The sequence below is a fragment of the Protopterus annectens genome, chromosome 9.part0, assembly GCF_019279795.1.
Source record: "Protopterus annectens isolate FY-2018-M chromosome 9.part0, PAN1.0, whole genome shotgun sequence".
In the NCBI taxonomy this organism is placed as follows: domain Eukaryota; kingdom Metazoa; phylum Chordata; order Ceratodontiformes; family Protopteridae; genus Protopterus; species Protopterus annectens.
Genome location: NC_056743.1, coordinates 203,740,239 through 203,759,598, shown reverse-complemented (window position 1 = coordinate 203,759,598; position 19,360 = coordinate 203,740,239). Strand labels below are relative to the sequence as shown.

Sequence of the window (19,360 nt, the reverse complement as noted above, 5' to 3'; positions counted from 1 at the left end):
AAGAAAATCTTTCTACGTTGCACAACTTACAAGTAAAGGTATGTCATCCAGGTCCAAGAAAGTTCTAGTACTAGTCTAGTTAGTAAAGGAAGATCACCAGGTCACCTAGCCAAAACTAGTAAAATAAAAACAATGACCAAGAAAGGTAAAACAATAAAGCACAGAGCGGTGCTTGCAAAGCAAACCGGAGTTTAATAAACACAAAGCACAACCTACATTAATGTCACAATACATTTTCGTTTTTCTTACTTCCTCAGATGTGGGCTGATACAATACAAAGTCCCTTTTATACTGTGAGCTCTGTCCTAATTAACCAATCAATGTTACACGGTATCCATAAAAAAATATAATACAATCATATAAATACACATACAACTAACTGTTTAAAATTGAAGCATAATGGCGTATAACTATTTATTGCAATAAATCTAATATAAGTATAAATCTAATATAAGTAAAGTTAAATGAGCACCATGACACAGATGTATTAAAGTACTGTTTGGAGAATTTAAGCAATTCATCTAGCACCATCTAGTGGCCAAAAAATTCATGAGAAACCTCAGCTTGTCCAAAGACATACCTAACATTTAATATGTGTTAAAATCAAATTTTATTATAATATATATGTAAAAATTCTAATATTGAATAATAAAAAAATTAAATTACATAAAACATTTTAAACCATTTGAACATTTTTTAAAAACATTTAAGAAAAGATTTGAGAACATGATGTAGCCATCTGCTACAACTTTGCAGATTTCATTTTCAAAAGGGGGCCTCTGGAAATATTTTCATTGAGACCTGGAACTTTATTCGCCTCCAGAGTTAATTGCCAATATAACTCTCTACATTCAATTTTTTCCTCCCAAAGCCCACCCCTTGCATCAATGTTCACTCTCGAAATGACATAAAATACAAATCGTGCTACCAAACATTCCTTCATATGTTTGTAAAGTGCATTTGTTTCCTTTTTAACCTGAATGTCGTACATATGCTCATAGATTCTCCTTTTTAATTTCCGTTCTGTTTTCCCAACATAAAAAGCCTGGCAGCCTGGCATACCTGACACAATGCCAGGTATACCAGACCTTAACAATCACAATTGTAATCCCTTCCTTGTAACCTTATGTTTCTACTTTCTATAAAAACTTCCTCTTTATTGATAACATATGTACATTGCGAACAATGACCACATTTAAATGTTCCTTTTTTAGTTTTACCATAAGAATGCCACATATTCTGATTGCTTTCCAATAACATTTTCAGGTTACTTGAGTTCTTATAAACTACCTTCAACTTATCCTTCGAAATATTGTCCAAATCGATGAAAGCCATAAATCTATTCCATTCATTTTCCACAACATCCCTCACTATCTTCGAACTGGCATTATATTCTAGCACCAAGGCTTTACCAAAATTTTCCTCTACCTTTCTTGTATTTACCCCGTTCTCAACAATTTCTGTTCCAAGAATTGGCTTAATTTTCCCCCTCCTACCTTCTAGCACTTTAGCCTCAGTGTTTTCTAATAACCAGTCAGGATAGCTCCTGTTTTTAAACATATTCTTAAGAACATTAATTTCCTTAATGAAGTCATCCTCATTCAAAGTCATTCTACATGACCTAATGTAATGGCCTTTAACAATATTTCTCTTATAATACATGGGATGAGCACTCAGTGTAAATAGGAATTAGAATATGTCTTTTTTATACAAATACTGACTATGAAATGCAGCTACTCAAAGATGTTACATTGAAATGCTGGCCCTAAAAAAAAAAAAAAAATTAGCAAGAAATGCATATTTATATTTTTTTTTTCAAGGAAAAAAAACAATGTGTGATTTGTGCACAGGACTTGCTCAAAGCTGATAAAATACTTCCTAATTAGCTGACAAAACAAATGCTTGAGAGGACACACATTTCACATCTGGAAACAGTGAAGTGGAAAAAAAGACCAATAAGTTTTGTCCAGAATGCTGACCCAGACAGAACAAGGTATAAATCTGAGCCATATGCAATGTATACCACAGCAATAACACAAAGGAATAAATGGCAAAACAAGCATACGCAGCACACATCAGTCCCAGAGCAGACTGGGTAATGATGTGTTCCAGTTCTAAGAGGTCACACTTGTTATGAGGATTATTATTCCATGCTGCATGAAACAAACCAATTGACAGATTAAGTAAAAGCAATTAGTACACTGAAATCTCCATTTTCAAAACAGCTGATACAATGACAGTCTCAAACCTGGCAAGGGTCCATAAATCACCAAATCAGGAACTAAGAAAATGTCTGCAGCAATCAGAATTTGGAAATACAACATCCAGTTCATACCATCCACAATCAAATGGACAAGTGGACAGATTTAAACAAACTTTGACAAATGTCTTGAGAAAAGCTATGAGGATTATTAACTGGTTCTGTAGTGCAAGGGAATAAATGATACAGATGACCAGGGTTTGAATGGAGTTCAGGTGCTTGAACAATGGGTGAGATGGGAACAGAGAGTCATCTGTCAACTTGCACACTCTAGAAGGAAGGGAAAACAATTTCAGGTAGGGCACTTGTCCAAAGCAAACTGAAGTTTACATAGTGACCAAGGGAATGGGGATGATGAAGGCTTGGTATTCCAAAGCCAATGTCAATAGCTCTCAGGGAGAGGAGTGTGTTTTACAGCAAAAGCACACATCAGTGGAGGGAGCTATCATTACCAGATGTCTTAAGTGAGCTTCCTATGTCAGTTACCAGACAGATGGGTTAGGACTTAAAGAAAATCCTCTATAAACCTACATCCAGCTTTGGATTGGGGCAGCACAAAAAAAAAAAAAAAACACTCACGGCTGCCAGGATGATGGCTTCTTTATATAGCTCTACTGTCCTGGTACAACTGGAAAGATATCCCAGCATGAAGGTGAAAGTGCAAACAAGCTCAAGTCCAGAAGGGCAAAACTTGGTCATCAGATAAAGGGTCAAAATGATAAGAAAAGAAAAATATGACTACAGTTATCATCCCACAGTTACGAACACTGGACTAGACTAGTGCTAACGTCAGACTCTCACTAGCTCTGGTGCTGAAGGCAGAAAAGCAGATTATATTGATTATTTAGGCTAAAGTAAGTAAAGTGAAAAATTCTATAAATAAGCAGAAACAGAAATACTACTAAACCGCAGAAGACTACTAGGTTTACGCCAATTAAAACAAACCATCTGAAAATTCACAGGAATCTCAAATGCTTGAAGTAGAAGCATTTGTTAAAGCACACCGTGCAATCTCAAAAGTTAGTACATATAATTACCAGGGGTGATGTGCGGAGTAAAATGTTTTATTTTATATTTTAATGCAAGTTCTCCACGTGCAGACTGTTACTTGGCACATATATAATATCTTGTTTTCTGGTTGACTTTCTGAACGCCAATGTTTGCATGTTTCAATAATATTCAGTGCACCTATACAATATATATATATATATATATATATATATATATTTAGGGAAACTGAATACCATTGAATCCTGCTTTGGTTGACAGTTGCTTAGCTAGCAAAATTTAGTAGACTACACTACACTGTCGAACAGGTGTGTGCGAGAGCGCACAATTAGCAGGGTTGGGAAATTATGCTCTTTCCCTGACACTGTGTGATCTCAGAATTAATATAGTTAAAAGGTGGTGTGGAACGGGATTGCCTCCTGCAAAACATTATGTTTTATGCTATTTTATTATACTGAGATTTTTGCTCAGTATATCGGTAACAGCATGTCGATGTTTGCAAAGTTGACCTTTTGTGGTCAATGTTGTAAATGATAGTTGCGTCATTTGATCATTACTAATTAACCCATTATATATTTTCTGATGTAAACAACCCACAACACGTATTGCAATAATATTAATTACTACGTGATCAGTGTAACGTAATACATGTTACATGAGAAATGCACATATACTCAACTTTAAAAAGAAAAAAGTTAATGCACAAGTATATAATTTTTAATCTAATAACCTAACTACACCGATCTATAGTGGATATAAAAAGTGTAAACACCCCTGTTAAAATGGCAGGTTTTTGTGATATAAAAAAATGAGACCACAATAAATCATTTCAAAACTTTTCCCACCTTTAATGCGGCCTATAATCTGTACAATTCAATTAAAAAACAAACAAATCTGTTAGGGGAAAAAATAAAAAATGTGCAATAAGCTAGTTGCTTAAGTGTGCACATCCTTGAACTAATACTTTGTTGAAGCACCTTTTGATTTAATTACAACATTCAGTCTTCTTGGGTAGGAGTCCATCAGCATGGCACATCTTGACTTGGCAATAATTGCCCACTCTTACTTGCAAAAGCGCTCCAAATCTGTCAGATTGTGAGTGCATCTCTTGTGCACAGCCTTCTTTGGGTCATCCCACAGATTTTCTATTGGATTTAGGTCTGGACTCTGGCTGTGCCATTCCAAAACTTTAATTTTCTTCTGGTGAAGCCATTCTTTTGCTGATTTGGATGTATGCTTGGGGTCACTATCATGTTGAAAGGTGAAATTCCTCTATCTTCAGCTTTCTAGCATATGCCTGTAAGTTTTGGGCAAAAAGTGACTGGTACTTGGAAGTGTTCAGAATTCCCTCCACCTTGACTAAAGCCCCAGTTCCAGCTGAAGAAAAGCAACCTAAAGCATGATACTGCCACCACCATGCTTCACCGTGGGGATGGTGTTGTTTTGGTGATGCGAAGTGCTGTTTTTGCACCAAACGTACCTTTTGGAATTGTGGCCCAATGATCAACCTTGGTCTCATCAGACCATAATACATTTTCCCACATGCTTTTGGGAGACTTGATGTACTGTTTTGTAAATCTTAGTGGGACCTGGATGTTTTTCTGTATAAGAAAAGGCTTCCGTCTTGCAATCCTACACCCCATAGTCCAGACATATGGAGAACACAGGAGATTGTTGTCACATGTAGTACACAACCAGTACTTGCCAGAAATTCCTGCAGCTCCTTCAGTGTTGCTGTAGGTCTCTTGGCCGCCTCCCTAACCAGTTTTCATCTTGCCTTTTCATCAATTTTGGAGGGATGTCCAGTTCTTTGCAACGTCACTGTTGTCCCATATTTTCTCCACTTTTTGTTGCCCGCCTTCACGGTGTTCCATGGTATATCCAATGCTGTGGAAATTTTTTTGCACCCTTCTCCAGACTAATACCTTCCAACAATGGGATCTCATTGATGCTTTGTAAGCTCTCTGTGAAGCATGGCTTTTGCTGCAGCAGGCAACTGAGTACACGTCAGGAAAATCCCACTAGGACACCTTAACTTTATTTGGAGTTAATCAGAGTCTCTTTAATTGATGGCAGATGTGTACCCAAGAAGACTGAATTTTGTAATTAAATCAAAAGGTGCTTCAACAAAGTATTAGTTTAAGGGTGTGCACACTTATGCAAGCAGCTTGTTGTACTTTTTTTATTTTCCCCTAACAGATTTGTTTTTCAGTTGAACTGTACAGATTATAGGTCACATTAAAGGTGGGAAAAGTTTTGAAATGATTTATTGTGGTCTCATTTTTATATCACAAAACCCTGGCATTTTAACAGGGGTGTGTACACTTTTTATATCCACTGTACATGTCATACAGTACACACTCACGTTCCACAGAGGTCAGCTGGAATAAAGGCCTCATGCAAACTAGACAGCATCTCTTGCCTCTCCATTATTTATTAAGCCTTCTAATAACAATTACCCATCTTTCTTCACTATAATCTCACCAATGAGAATGTGTGGAGTGGTCCCACCTTTAATGAAAGTAGCAAGAACATAAAGCAACTGGCAAGATCAAGGATTCTCAAAAGTCTGTCAAGGGGTCAAGCTGGCAACATGCTCATCTTTATTACCACATACAGACTTCTAATCTTCCTATCTTAGCTGCTTGGATTTACATTTTGATATACTTACACATTGTAGTGAAACATATGGGGTTGTGGCACTCATGACAGACAGAGGTTCTTCAAATAAGAAACTGAGATACCCTATGCCTGGAGTTGTCAGTATTTTAGGTGGATGTTTTAAGATCCCAGGGCACTTGGCAAAAGAAAAATAATTTCCCTGATGTCCTGCTCAGATTCACCTCACCCAGCATAAATACTTCTTCAGGTCTCTCTTGTAAACAGTTCACAAATCTAGTATGACAATCTCAAGTCAACACTTAATGAACAATCTCATTTAATAAGTATTAACTGGCGTTACTGCCTCTAAAAAAAAAAAAAAAAAACACAAGAATTAACAAAACCAGCCAGAAGAGCCAAATGCATCACTTAAGGACTGCATTTAAACATGCCTTCAGGTGAATAAAGCAATAATATTTGATACAGTTAAACAGTACTGCCATCAAAACAAATAAATGTAATTCGTAGATGTCTCAAAGTCCAAAATGATATATATATTTATATATTTATATTTAGAGAGCTTTTGGACCAGTTACCTGGATTTGTATTCCGCTCCAACTCCATTTCATAACACATTTCACGCAACAAGATGTTCAGTGCACTGACCAGGTTTCGCACATCCTGCAGTTTGTTCTGGATGTCCTCGATGACATTTTCACTGGAGATCAAAAATAAACAGTGTTATTAGTTCAAAATTACGAGTCACAAATATTTCCGAAAGTAAAGAATACATAAAGTGCACAGACAAAAGCAGATTACACAATGTTCCATTAAAAATATATGTTATAAAGTACAGTTTTGTACCTACCATAAATGTAGATGTTCGAAGATCCACATTGCTGCAGTCCTAACACTTGGGTAGTCCGCTGTCCCTCGGTCGGCCCGAATATCAGAGTATAAGGCTGACGTCGGTCAAGGCGCATTTGACTGACATCAGAACGTCAGGGTACAAATGCGCATGACCGACGTCATATCCTCAGTCTTTTCTTGCCCCAGATGTCAGAAGACCCTAAAAAGAAAGGTCAAAACCCATAGACAACAACTAAACAACCAACCAGCCTAACACCAAAAATATGTACAATATATACAATATGCAATATTCCTCAGATGGATAACCCAACCCCCACAACCACCTCAAACTACAGAGGGGAAGGAGGGAGGGATTGGACTGCAGCAATGTGGATCTTCGAACATCTACATTTATGGTAGGTACAAAACTGTACTATGTTCTTCATCTCACATTGCTGCAGTCCTAACACTTGGGTAGAATCCCAAAGCAGAGGAAAGGGAGGATGGCTAAACTATAATGAAGCAGGAGCTGCCAAAATGCCCTGCAACACAGCAGTGGCAAACCCAGCCCTGGATTTAGAGTACAGTGGAAGGTGGTAATGCCTAGAGAAGGTATGCACTGAACTCCAAGTGGCTGCCTCCAAAATATCCTTAGTAGCCACCCCCTCAAAAAGCTGTTGAAGTGGCAGTAGCCCTAGTGGAATGAGGCCTAATCCCAGCTGGAATCTCTTTGCCATGATGGGAATAACAGAAAGCAATGCAAAATCCAATCCACTTAGAAATAGTTTGTTTTGACACGGGCTTGCCCTGAGAGCACAAAGCAAAAGAAACTAATAACTGCTGAGATTGTCTGAACCCTTTAGTTCTGTCCAAATAATATCGCAACTGCCTGTGTACATCTAAAGTGTGCAAAATCTTTTCCCCTTTAGTTTGGGGATTTGCATAAAAAGTAGGCAAATGAATAGTTTGGTTTAAAGCCACACTAGAAACCACTTCAGGCATAAAGGAAGGATTAGTACGTAAAGATACCCTATCCTTATAGAAAATTAAGAAAGGCTCAACTGCCATAAGGGCCTGCAATTCAGAAACCCTTCTTGCAGAGGTAATGGCCAACAAAAAAGCAGTCTTCCATGACAAATATTTCAGCTCAGCAGTAGCTGCAGGCTCAAAAGGTTGTAGAGTGAGTTTCTCCAACACAAAATTGAGATCCCAAGCAGGAGTAGGAGCCCTTCGTGGGGGTCTTATATTCTTTGCCCCTCTAAGAAATTGCTTGAACAAAGGATGAGAAAACAATGGTGGGTCACAATCATAGTGAGCTGAAATTGCTGCAGCATGAATCTTGATAGAAGAGAAGGACAAACCTTTGTCCAATAACTCAGTAAGATATTGAAGAGCCACACTTAAATCAGGCTCAGAAACATCCAAATCCTTAGCTGCACTCCAAAATAAAAATCTCTTCCATTTATCTGCGTACACTTTCCTTGTACTAGGCCTTCTAGCTTCCAAAATCACATTCAAAACTTGTTGTGGAAGTTGAGACCCTCTATGGTTTAAAACAGAATATGCCATGCTGTTAGGTGAAGAGAGTGAAGTTTGACATTGAGCAAATGACTGTCCTCCTGGGACAACAGATGTGGAATCAAAGGCAAAGGCCATGGAGGCTTCCGTACTAGACTTCTCAGTAATGGGTACCAGTGCTGTCGAGGCCAATCTGGAGCTATCAAAATCATCCTTGGCTTGTCCTGTCTGACCTTCAGAAGTACCTTTGGGAGGAGAGGCAGAGGTGGAAAGGCATACACATGAAGATTTTTCCAACTGAAAGAAAGAGCATCCACTTTCCAAGCTGTGGGATGAAACCGCTTTGTGCAAAACTTTGGCAGCTGGTGGTTTAGTGGAGAAGCGAACAGATCTATGTCTGGAGTTCCCCAGGACACTGTCAATTTCTGAAATACATGAAGATCCAGTTTCCACTCGTGGGGATCCATGATTTGTCTGCTTAACACATCTGCTAAGGAGTTCTGTGCTCCCGGCAGAAACCTTGCCTGAAGACTTAGTTGTAAACTGAGAGCAGTCTCCCACAAAATCATTGCTTGCCTGCATAGAGGATAAGAATGTGTTCCCCCTTGCTTGTTGATGTACCACATGACAGTTGTGTTGTCTGTTAGAATCAACACCTGCCCTGGAAGAAGTAAATCCTTGAAAGCTATTAATGCAAACTGGACTGCTAACATCTCCTTCATGTTGATATGTAGATGTTGTAGTCTGGCAGGCCACTTGTCTTGTATCCACTTTCCATTTAGATGAGCTCCCCAAGCTTTGTCTGAGGCATCTGAAGTTAAAATCTGACTCGCCTCTGGCCGGGTCACAGAGAGTCCCTTGTTTAGGTGACATTCCTGAGCCCACCACAAAAATTCCTTTTGAATGCAAGGTATTATTTGAATGACAGTGTCCAGATCCTGGCAGTGCTGTGTCCATACATTTTTGAGATACCATTGTAGCTTCCTCATATGCAGTTTGGCATTGGGAAGCACCAGAATACAAGATGCCATGAACCCTAAGGCTTGAAGGACTGTCCTTGCAGTCAGCCCGGACTGATGAGATAGTTGATGGAAGTAAAGGGATAGACTCTTTTGTTTGTCCGGGGTTAAAAAGGCCATCTGGGATGCTGTATTCAGTCTCACACCCAGAAAGCACATGTCCTGAGAGGGTACTAGACTGGACTTTATTTCGCTCACAGAATACCCCAGGCATCTTAGCACTGCTATCACATATTCCAAATGTTGAAGAAGCTCTTCCCTTCCTTGAGCCAGAATCAGGCAGTCGTCCAAATAAGGATAGATCTGTATTCCTTTTAGCCTGAAGAAAGCTATCACTGGAGCCAGAACTTTCGTGAACACTCTGGGCAGTAGATAAGCCAAAGGGCAATGCAGAGAACTGATAGTGAGAAGTCCCAGCTCGAAAACGCAGATACTTCCTGCAACTTAGTCTGATAGGAACATGAAGGTAAGCCTCCTTGAGATCCAAAGTTACCATCCAATGATCTTTGCCCAGCAGAGGTAAAAGCTGCTGCAACGCCAACATTTTGAACTTGGGAATGTCCAGATAAGTGTTGAGGATAGATAAATCCAAAATTGGTCTCCACGTGTTCCCCTTCTTTGGTACTAGGAACAGGCGAGAATAAAATCCTAGGCCCCTTTCTGGCATAGGAACTGGCTGTATGGCCCCTATTTGGAGTAACAGAGAAATTTGCTTGTGAGCCTCTATTCTTTGTTGAGGAGGAATGTCTGGCATGCCTTTGAAAGGAGGCAAGGTATGGAAATAAAACCTGTAACCGTGATGTATGATATCCAGTACCCATCTGTCTTGGGTGATCAAACTCCAATTTTCTTTGAAAAGTGCCAACCTGCCTCCCAAAGGTGCTGCCAGGCGAGAAGGTTCTGGCAGCTGAAAAGGTAGGTCATTGGGTCTGTTTACGAAAGGACTGACCCCTGCCCTCACCAAGACTGTGCAGGAGAACTCCCTGTCCTAGGCCTGAAAGAGCCCTGACCTCTGCCCCTGCCACGTCTAGATCTACCCCTAGACTGGGAATCATAAGAAGGATACGTCCACCCTTTAGTAGGCCAATTTCTACTAAACTTTGGAGGCTGAACCTGCAAAAAATCTTTAACAGTCTGCATAGACTTAACCTTGTCTTCCATTTTCTTTAAAACTGCCTCAACAGGAGAACCAAACAAGACATCAGATTGCAAAGGGGCATCCAAAATCCTAGTTTTAACATGGTCAGATAAATTTTGATCCCTCAGCCAGGCATGCCTGCGAAGAACTGACCCAGTGGCAGCCACCCTAGACGAGGCCTGTACAGCATCAAAACCACATTGCAAAGAATGCTTACCCACCTGTTCAGAAACATGCACTAAATCTTGTAACTCTTTACAATCAATACCTTCCGCCAGAGCATCAACCTTAGATTTCAACTGTGAAAGGAGATAATTTTGATATTTCAACATGTGAAACTGGCAATTCAAAGCTCTCATGGCTAGAGTGGAAGAAGTATAAACTTTCTTTCCCCATCTATCCAAGGCCCTGGCCTCTTTATCTGCCGGAACCGGATTCTTGACAACAGAAGCCTTAACACCCTTAGGCCCCTGGCTAACAGTTTCTGGGTCTGCCCTAGGACTCTTAAAAGATACTTATGAGCTTCAGGCACCCTGTAATACCTATCCGGTTTAACAGGAGCAGGAGGCAAAGAATCAGGATTAAGAGAAGCCTCTGCAAACACATCTTCCACCACATTCAGAACAGGAGGTATAGCTAAAGGCCTATGCTGGGGTAAAACAAAATTCCCTAAGCCTTTTCCTGGAATCAGAGAAATCCTGACCTTCCCATTTAAAATGCTCTCTCATGGAGTGAAGGGTCTCTGAAAAGAAAAATCCTCAGGAGGAGAAGCAGAAGGAGTAGAATCATCCACATCAGAATCAGAATAATGAGAATACTCCTGCAAGTCTTCAGCCGAAGACTCAGACACATCTGAAGCCTGCTCATAATCCCCCAACACAGGTTCCATCCTAGGCCTCTTATCAGGAGGGGGCATAGAGCCTCTAATTAAAGTAATTAAATCTTCTGCCATTTTAAGCATGTGCTTCTTGGGCACAGAACCTGAAGAACTAGGAGGGACACCCACAGAAGCCAAACTAGACCTGCCTCTAGGAGAAGCCTTGGAAGCAGAAAGAGAGGGCCTAGACACCTTAGGAAGGGAGGGGAGTACAGTTATCTGAGAAGCCCCTACAGCCTGACCTGCCTCCTGGGAGGCCACATCCTGTAAAAACAAGGTTTCTCCCTGGGACTCCAGAGAGGCCTCCGTCGGAACCACCGGTTCCACTGACGCCTCTAAAGAACCGGCGTCCGGTTCGGACGACTCCTCTAACCTAGGTTTAACTGCCTTGTCCTTGCGCTTCTTTGAGGAAGCCGGCGTCGGAGCATCCGACGGCATATTGTAATTGCACCGCTTCCCAAAGACCAACCTGGCACAATCCAACCTTCGCTTTATAGTGCGTTTATTGAACCTAGCACAAAAGCGACACCCAACAACGTCGTGCTCAGGTCCCAAACAAGGTATACACAAATTATGGTAATCCCTATGCGGTATCTGTTTCCCACAAGAAATACAGTTATTTACTTTTTCTGACATCCGGTAAACCACTGAGGCAAGAAAAAACCAAAATATTCCCCAACGGGGTACTTAACCAACTCTGACTTCGGTCTGAAACTCCGAATTCGAAATATTTCAGAACGCCGAACGGCACTTGCAACACTGCTTCTGCATCGGACCATGCGGCAAAAAAGACTGAGGATATGACGTCGGTCATGCGCATTTGTACCCTGACGTTCTGATGTCAGTCAAATGCGCCTTGACCGACGTCAGCCTTATACTCTGATATTCGGGCCGACCGAGGGACAGCGGACTACCCAAGTGTTAGGACTGCAGCAATGTGAGATGAAGAACATCCTGCAAAGTCAGCAGTGACAAATAGCACAACAAAGAAAAAGCTCAGACTCCTCTCCTCACTTTCTCTCCAACCACAGTCTACAAAAGGAAACTCCTAAATAGAAGGGCTGAAAGTACAGGCAAAACAAAAAACTTTAATGGACCTGACAACAACAGCCCCTAAATGAACTTGAATTTTAAGTGGATTGAGGAGAGCTGATCAGTATACCTGCTAATAAAGACCAGTTCAGAAATCTCATGTTAAGCACACTTATCTTATACCCCTTTCCCATATATGGGGTAGGTATAACAGATGAAGAAGTTACAGATGTGTGTGGTTGTCAATATTATATTAGAATGAAGGCATGCCATCTGTGCACCATGTCATGATACACCATTTTAACTACCGCTGAAAGAGTGAAGCCCAGAATTATTCCAGTGCAGTTTTATCCCCTCTAAAGTTAATACATGAGACAGTAAGTTGATCCTACTGATCAGGCGGACATAACCTTATTAACAATTTGCACAAACTGTAGCATTCTACTCATCTTCATGGCAAAAAACTGTAGTACACACTTTCAGACAAAAGTTAAATCAGTCAGGCGTTTTGTAAGGAGTGTGAAATAGCACACATCCCAGGCTGAAGGTGACCTTATAAAAATAATATCACTACTGAAATAATGAAATGCTAAGTGCTGCATATATACCAAGTAAAGCTGGGATGACTTTTGCCTACTTAGGAAAATCACAGGACTCTAAACCAACAAAAAGTCAAGCTTGACTGTCGAACAAGACTGAGTGGCATTCAACAGAGATAAGATGATATTTTGAGCAGTACCTCAACCCATATGGAAAAAATGGGGAAAGGGGGCTGACACTGAGATATCATTTGTGCAGTAAGGATACCGACCTACCATCTTTCTGTTGTTTTAGAGTCCTGAGACTTTCCTCAACTGCTCTGCCTCCATTACCTGGGCTTCTGTACAAAATAGCAGTAACGGCTTTGCCATTGTTTAACACACTTTTCAGCTTTGTAGGCATTCTTCATTCACACACTACCCCTGACGTTCTGTGCTAGTTGGCTGCAGTCCTGCTGATTCTACCTTTGACCGCCTCAGTCAGACTTCCCTTCTTCCCAACCAACTCTCCCAGATACTGAAACCTGTTAAACTATTTTCCCTTCTATCTCAATTTTCAGAGTCTTCCAGTTTTCTCACATTTGATGACACCACAACTCTTTACCTCTACTCAGTTTCATCCTGTGTACCTTCAGTTTTACATTAATTTCCCTTATTTGCCGAATGTCTTCTTCAGAGTTTGCCTGTAATGCCACAGTCTGCATACAGCAACTTTTTTGTTCCATCCCCACGGACCTGTTTGCTAATGTAGTCCAATCACCAGAATGAACAGCACTGGGCTCAGAGCTGAACCCTGATGCAAACACAGTTCCATTGGAAACCTGTCAATCCAAACACTGTTTGCCCTTGTGTTACTGGGTACTTAAACATAGTGGGAACTAATTTTATCAATGTTTCTGGGACTTTGAACCACTGAAGAGCAACCTGTATCAGCTTTCTTGGGAACTTGTATGCTTTCTCCAAATCTAGGAATGCCCAGTTGATATCTTTGCTCACTTCTATTCAACTATCTGTCACACTGCAAACATTGGGTCAGTTCTGCTGCATCCTGACCTGAATCCAAACTGTTCAGCTCACATTCTACTTTCTACTCATTTGTTTATCAATCACCCTTCTCCAGAACTTTCATGTAGTGTAACAGGAGTTTGATTCCTTTACACCGGCCACAGTTGTGGATGTTCCCTTTGTTTTTGTTCACTGTCACCAGAATGCTTATTCTTCAATCATCTGGGATACATCTTAACCTCTGCAGCCATTTCTCCCCCAACTCACCCAACATCTTAATCATATCCGTCATGACCTCATCTGAGCCTACTGCCTTCCCTGACTTCATTTTCCTTAGTACTGTATTTACTTCTAGGGTGGCCCTCCTGCTATTCTTTCATCTTAGGCTGTGTCTGGGGTACTACAGCTTCTGTGGGGTTTTCTTCATTTAGAAGCTGCTGGAAGTTTTCCTTTCTTCTCTCTTTGATGTCCTGGGGGCTCCTGAGCAGACTGTTGCAGTAAAAGGGTTTCTGATGACTATCTTCCTTATCTTTCTGTCTTTGTCTTGCAACCTTAATAGAGTTTCTTTGTGCCATACCCTCTGTCACTTTCCAAAAACTGGTAGGAAGCCTTTAATGCTTTCACCTTTGTTACTGCAACTTTGCCTCTTTGTTAATCAACTAGCATTCCTTCTTAACCTAGTCAGTCTTATCTACTTCCTGCCTTTTCCTGCACTCCTTTCTTTTGATGATTTCCTGGATTTCTGCATTCCACCACCAGCTTTGCCCAAGTACCTTATTTCCAAAAACAAAAAAATTATCCTCGTTTCCCATCTTTCCTGACCTAGAGTAGTCCAAATACAGGCTTTGCTGTATTCTGGACTTTTGGAAAGTTCCTGTGTTGCCCATTTCCTTTCTTGGATAAGGGGAGGCTTCTTTGTTCACCAGTGGTAGTGGGGAGCTTAGAGCAGCCTATCTATCCCTGGAGGAGTGTTCCCAGCACAAGAATCTGGTAGTCTATTGGCTGTTTTGGGCCAATTTCTAGCACTTTCAAGTCACCCTGTATAAAACCCGCTTTGGTGTGTTTTTTTGCGCTTGTTACTACTCAGCCAAGCTCCTCGTGGTCCTGCAGAGTGGTGCTAGCAGCAGAGAGGCTAAAAGAGCGACTGCTAACCTGATAAAAGTGTTTTTTTTTTCTGCTACTACCTGGGCGACTGTCCGATCTAGCTAAACTGCAAGTATTTCTGCTTCTTGAACTGCTTTAAACTGTTTAAAGTTGTTTTTGCACCTGCACTTTTAAAGTTTGTCCTGTTTGTTGCATTTACATATTGAGGCTGCACACTCAAGTGCGCGAGCCTGTGTTACATATTTATTGCATTTTCCTGCTGTTTGTTGCAAAAAAGAAAAAAAAAACAAAAAAATTATCCTTGTTTCTCGTCTTTCCTGACCTAGAGTAGTCCAAATACAGGCTTTCCTGTATTCTGGACTTTTGGAAAGTTCCTGTGTTGCCCATTTCCTTTCTTGGATAAAGGGAGGCTTCTTTGTTCACCAGTGGCAGTGGGGAGCTTAGAGCAGCCTATCAATCCCTGGAGGAGTGTTTCCAGCACAAGAATCTGATAGTCTATTGGCCGTTTTGGGCCAATTTCTAGCTCTTTCAAGTCCCCCCTGTATAAAACCTGCTTTGGCGTGGCTTTGCGTGATTTTGCGCATAGCGCAGCAATGGGCAGCTCCGCTTAATTGGGTTTAAACCATTCTCGGCTCCACAAGGTCTGCTCTTCATTTTTTCCCTTAGAACTGATCTAGTTCTCATAATAAACTACCCTATTCCTACTCTAAAGCCTGGCAGTTGCTCACTAAAGCAATTATATAAGTCAGCACTAACAAATTAAAAGCACTACACCCTCACAAACTCCCCTTGAGTACCTTGTTCCCCATTGGCCCTTTTTTTCAATTATAAAGGAATTCCCAATACTATTCTAGCATGTCCAAAGGTCAGTTGTCAATCTCCTCTCCGGTCCAGCTGGTGAATCTGGGAATCTTGAGGCAATGTTACAACTGCCTCATGTACACAGACAACCCTCTCCTCCTCCCAACAAATTCCAACACATGTGAGAGATGCAACCATATAGCCAAACTGGAGGCTAAGCTCTCTCAACTCAGTACTGGCATAACCAGTCAGGAGGAGAAGGAAACTACAATTCCAGTCTCACACAGACCTACCACGACAGCAAACCAAACACAAACACACAAAAAGATACTCGGAGGCTCTAAATAAAAATCTGCCCAAGCAGCAGAGACCTCCAAAGCAGACACCCAAGCAACCGCTACCCCAAAACAAAACACGTGCAACACATAGCTCACAAAGCCAGTGTGCCGAACAGTCACAGCCCTTAAGGCTAAACACACCTGATACACTTGTAATAGGTGACTATCGTCAGGCACACTGACGTCCCGCTCAAGAGGCTGAACAAGAAGGTCAAGGTGAGCTGCCTGTCGGGCGCTAGGATCCGCCACATAAAACAAGCACTCAGGTCACTCCAAGGCAAGTACAAACATGACTCAGTCATTTGTCCATGCTGGTGTGAATGACCCGAGACGTACCTCCCTGGACTACATGAAAAGAAACATACAGGAGCTCTCTGAGCATGTAGCCCAGGCCGGTATGACCCTGACCTTGAGTAGCATCTTACTCTCACCAAGAATGATGCCACAATATGAAGACAAGATGATCAATTTCAACAACTGGCTTAAGTATTGGTGTCATTCAAAGGGGATCCAATGCCTGTCAGCCTGGGATGACATGCTCGACAAGCCACGATGCTTCACTAAGGACGGCTTGCACCTGTCACCCCTGGGCTTTCGGATATTGGCAAAGGCTCTTGCCACCCCCATAGTGCTTTTTTTGGCAAGGCTCAAAAGACAAACTCACCTCCATAGGTATCACAAGGGATAAGAAACTAAGAGTAATGCTACTCAACGCCAGAAGTCTAAACCTCAAGATGCATGCACTCAAAACTCTCCTTAGCACGGAGAACATCGATATCTGTGCAGTAACAGAAACCTGGCTCAAGGCTCCCGGGAGCACCCCAGCACTACCAGGTTATACCTCATACCATACTTTTCAGCCCCAAAACTTGGACCGAACCACAAAAGGAGGGGAAGTATCAATATTCGTCAAAGATACCCACACCTCCAGGTTGGTGGCACAGCACGAAGCATCAGAGACTATCCATGTGCAACTAACAGTGGGTAAAACTGCCTTCCAGTTTATAGCCTGCTACAGACCACCCTCACAAACCCAGAAACCCCATTCAGCCTTCCTGAGAACACTGGAAAATATGAAGGTCTCTCCAAACACCATTATATTGGGCGACTTAAACTACCCAAACATAGACTGGGAGCATTACTCTAGCTCCAACACCCTAGCCCAAAGGTTCCTAGAATTTATAAACTCAAATGCTATGGAACAACTTGTTACCACTCCCACAAGAGGGGAAAACATACTGGACCTGATCATCACCAACATGGGGGCTCTATGCTCCAGACCAGAAGTGTATCCCTCACTGGTACGATCAGACCATAAACTAATCTCACTGGATATTCACATCCCGACCCCACTCCCTGCCCAGAAAACCACAGTGAAAAACTTCTCTAAAGCAAATTTCACACTCCTTAAAACCGAGGTGGAATCCTTCAAAGCCCCCGGGCCTGTGGAAAATACAGCCCAGACCGCAGAATCCTTTATAAACGCATTCTATGAACACCTTCAGGAATGCATGGATCATGCAATCCCAAATAAAACCAAGACCCAATCCTCCAAAGGCAGGCGTCCTGTCTGGTGGACCCCAGCCATAAACAAACTATACAATAGAAGGAGGAAGCTACTACATGATAGAGCAAAATCCCAAAAAGGGAAGGCATCTCTGATCAGTATTAGCAAAAAACTACGGGCACTCATAAAAGCGTCTAAGGCCAGCTTCGAGAGAAAAATTGCACAGGACACTAAGGATAATCACAAGGCTTTCTTTAGTTATGTTAGGAACCTGGGTGAGAATTCCCAGATATGCTCAGAATTAGTCCAAAATGACAAAAAATACACCGAACCCACAGACATTGCCAACATCCTAGCTGACAGGTTCAGCGCAACCCCCCCCCACCAAAAGGGCAAATATCTATCCCAGCAGAGTGCTGCCCCCTTGACATCTCAGATGCTAAGGTAAGAGCCGCAGTCTCCAAAGCAAAAAACACAGCATCAATGGGACCAGACGGTGTCCCGGGCTGCGTCCTACATGAACTCCAAGAAGAGCTAAACCCAAACATAAAACTGCTGTTCAATCTCAGCCTTACTACAGGGTATGTACCCAAAGAGTGGCGTACAGCAACAGTGGTCCCTCTCCACAAAGGTGGTGTCTCAACAGATCCTGGAAACTATTGCCCCATAAGCCTGACTAGCTTGGTCTGCAAAGCTATGGAAAGGATCATCATGGACCTCATAAATAAAGATATTGGGGACCTACAGACACTGGATCCTACCCAGTTCGGCTTTGTTAAGGGCAGATCCTGCCTCTTAAACCCGGTCGATTTCTTTGAAACAGTCACCAAGACCATTGACGAGGGGAAGGTGGTCCACACAGCCTACCTGGACCTCGCAAAAGCCTTCGATACAATACCCCACTTGGGCATTATAGATAAGCTCACCAGCTTAAATATAAACCCCTGTCACTAGATGGGTTGCAAACTGGCTCAAGGACAGAACCCACATGGTTAGAATTGCTGGAGCCATGTCAGACTCCAAACCAGTTACAAGTGGTGTCCCACAAGGCTCAGTCCTGGGACCTCTCTTGTTCGGTATATATTTCTCGGAGGTACAGGCCAACACGGAAGGACTGTGGCTGACCAAGTTCACAGATGACTGCAAACTAGGCGCCATAATAGACTCTCCAGCCGACACAAGCATCCTACAAAAGGGCCTCATAGAAACAGACAACTGGTGCCAGAGCCATGGCCTCAAGCTAAACGCCAAAAAATGTACAGTCATCCCCTTTGGCAAAAACAAAGTGCCCAAATTACCACATGGATGGTAATCCATTAAGTACAGAAGTAATTAGAGACTTGGGGACCCAAGTTGATAGCAATCTCTCATTTGAAAATCACGTGGCCAAAGTGGTTAGAAAAACATTTTATATAGCCCACCTAATCATGAAGGGATTCACATCTAGATCAGGGGAGGTCATTGTGCCTCTCTACTCATCCCTCATCAGGCCCATAATTGAGTACATTGCCCCTTTTTGGATGTACCTTACCAGACACCTGCAGCAACTGGAAAGACCTCATAAGTACCTCACCAAGAGGATCAAAGGGCTCAAACAGATGCCATACGCTGCCCGGTTAAAGAAACTCCAGCTCTACTCAGTGGCATACCGCTTGCTCAGAGGCGATCTGTGGCTGACGTATAAAGCCATGTCCAACCCGGAATTAATGGACATGCTGCACCTCAGAAAATGCAAATCCCATCGAGCTACGCGCTCGAGAGATT

The 19,360-nt window shown here is 42.0% G+C and overlaps 1 protein-coding gene across 1 annotated transcript in view; it reads right to left on the bottom strand.

Annotated features, from left to right (window-relative positions):
* NUP160 (nucleoporin 160) overlaps nt 1-19,360 on the bottom strand; it is a 1,498,284-nt gene that overhangs the window by 685,077 nt on the left and 793,847 nt on the right. Inside the window, exon 18 of the mRNA XM_044082750.1 lies at nt 6,466-6,587. Coding sequence (XP_043938685.1) covers nt 6,466-6,587 — 122 coding nt within the window. The remainder of the gene's footprint in view (nt 1-6,465; nt 6,588-19,360) is intronic.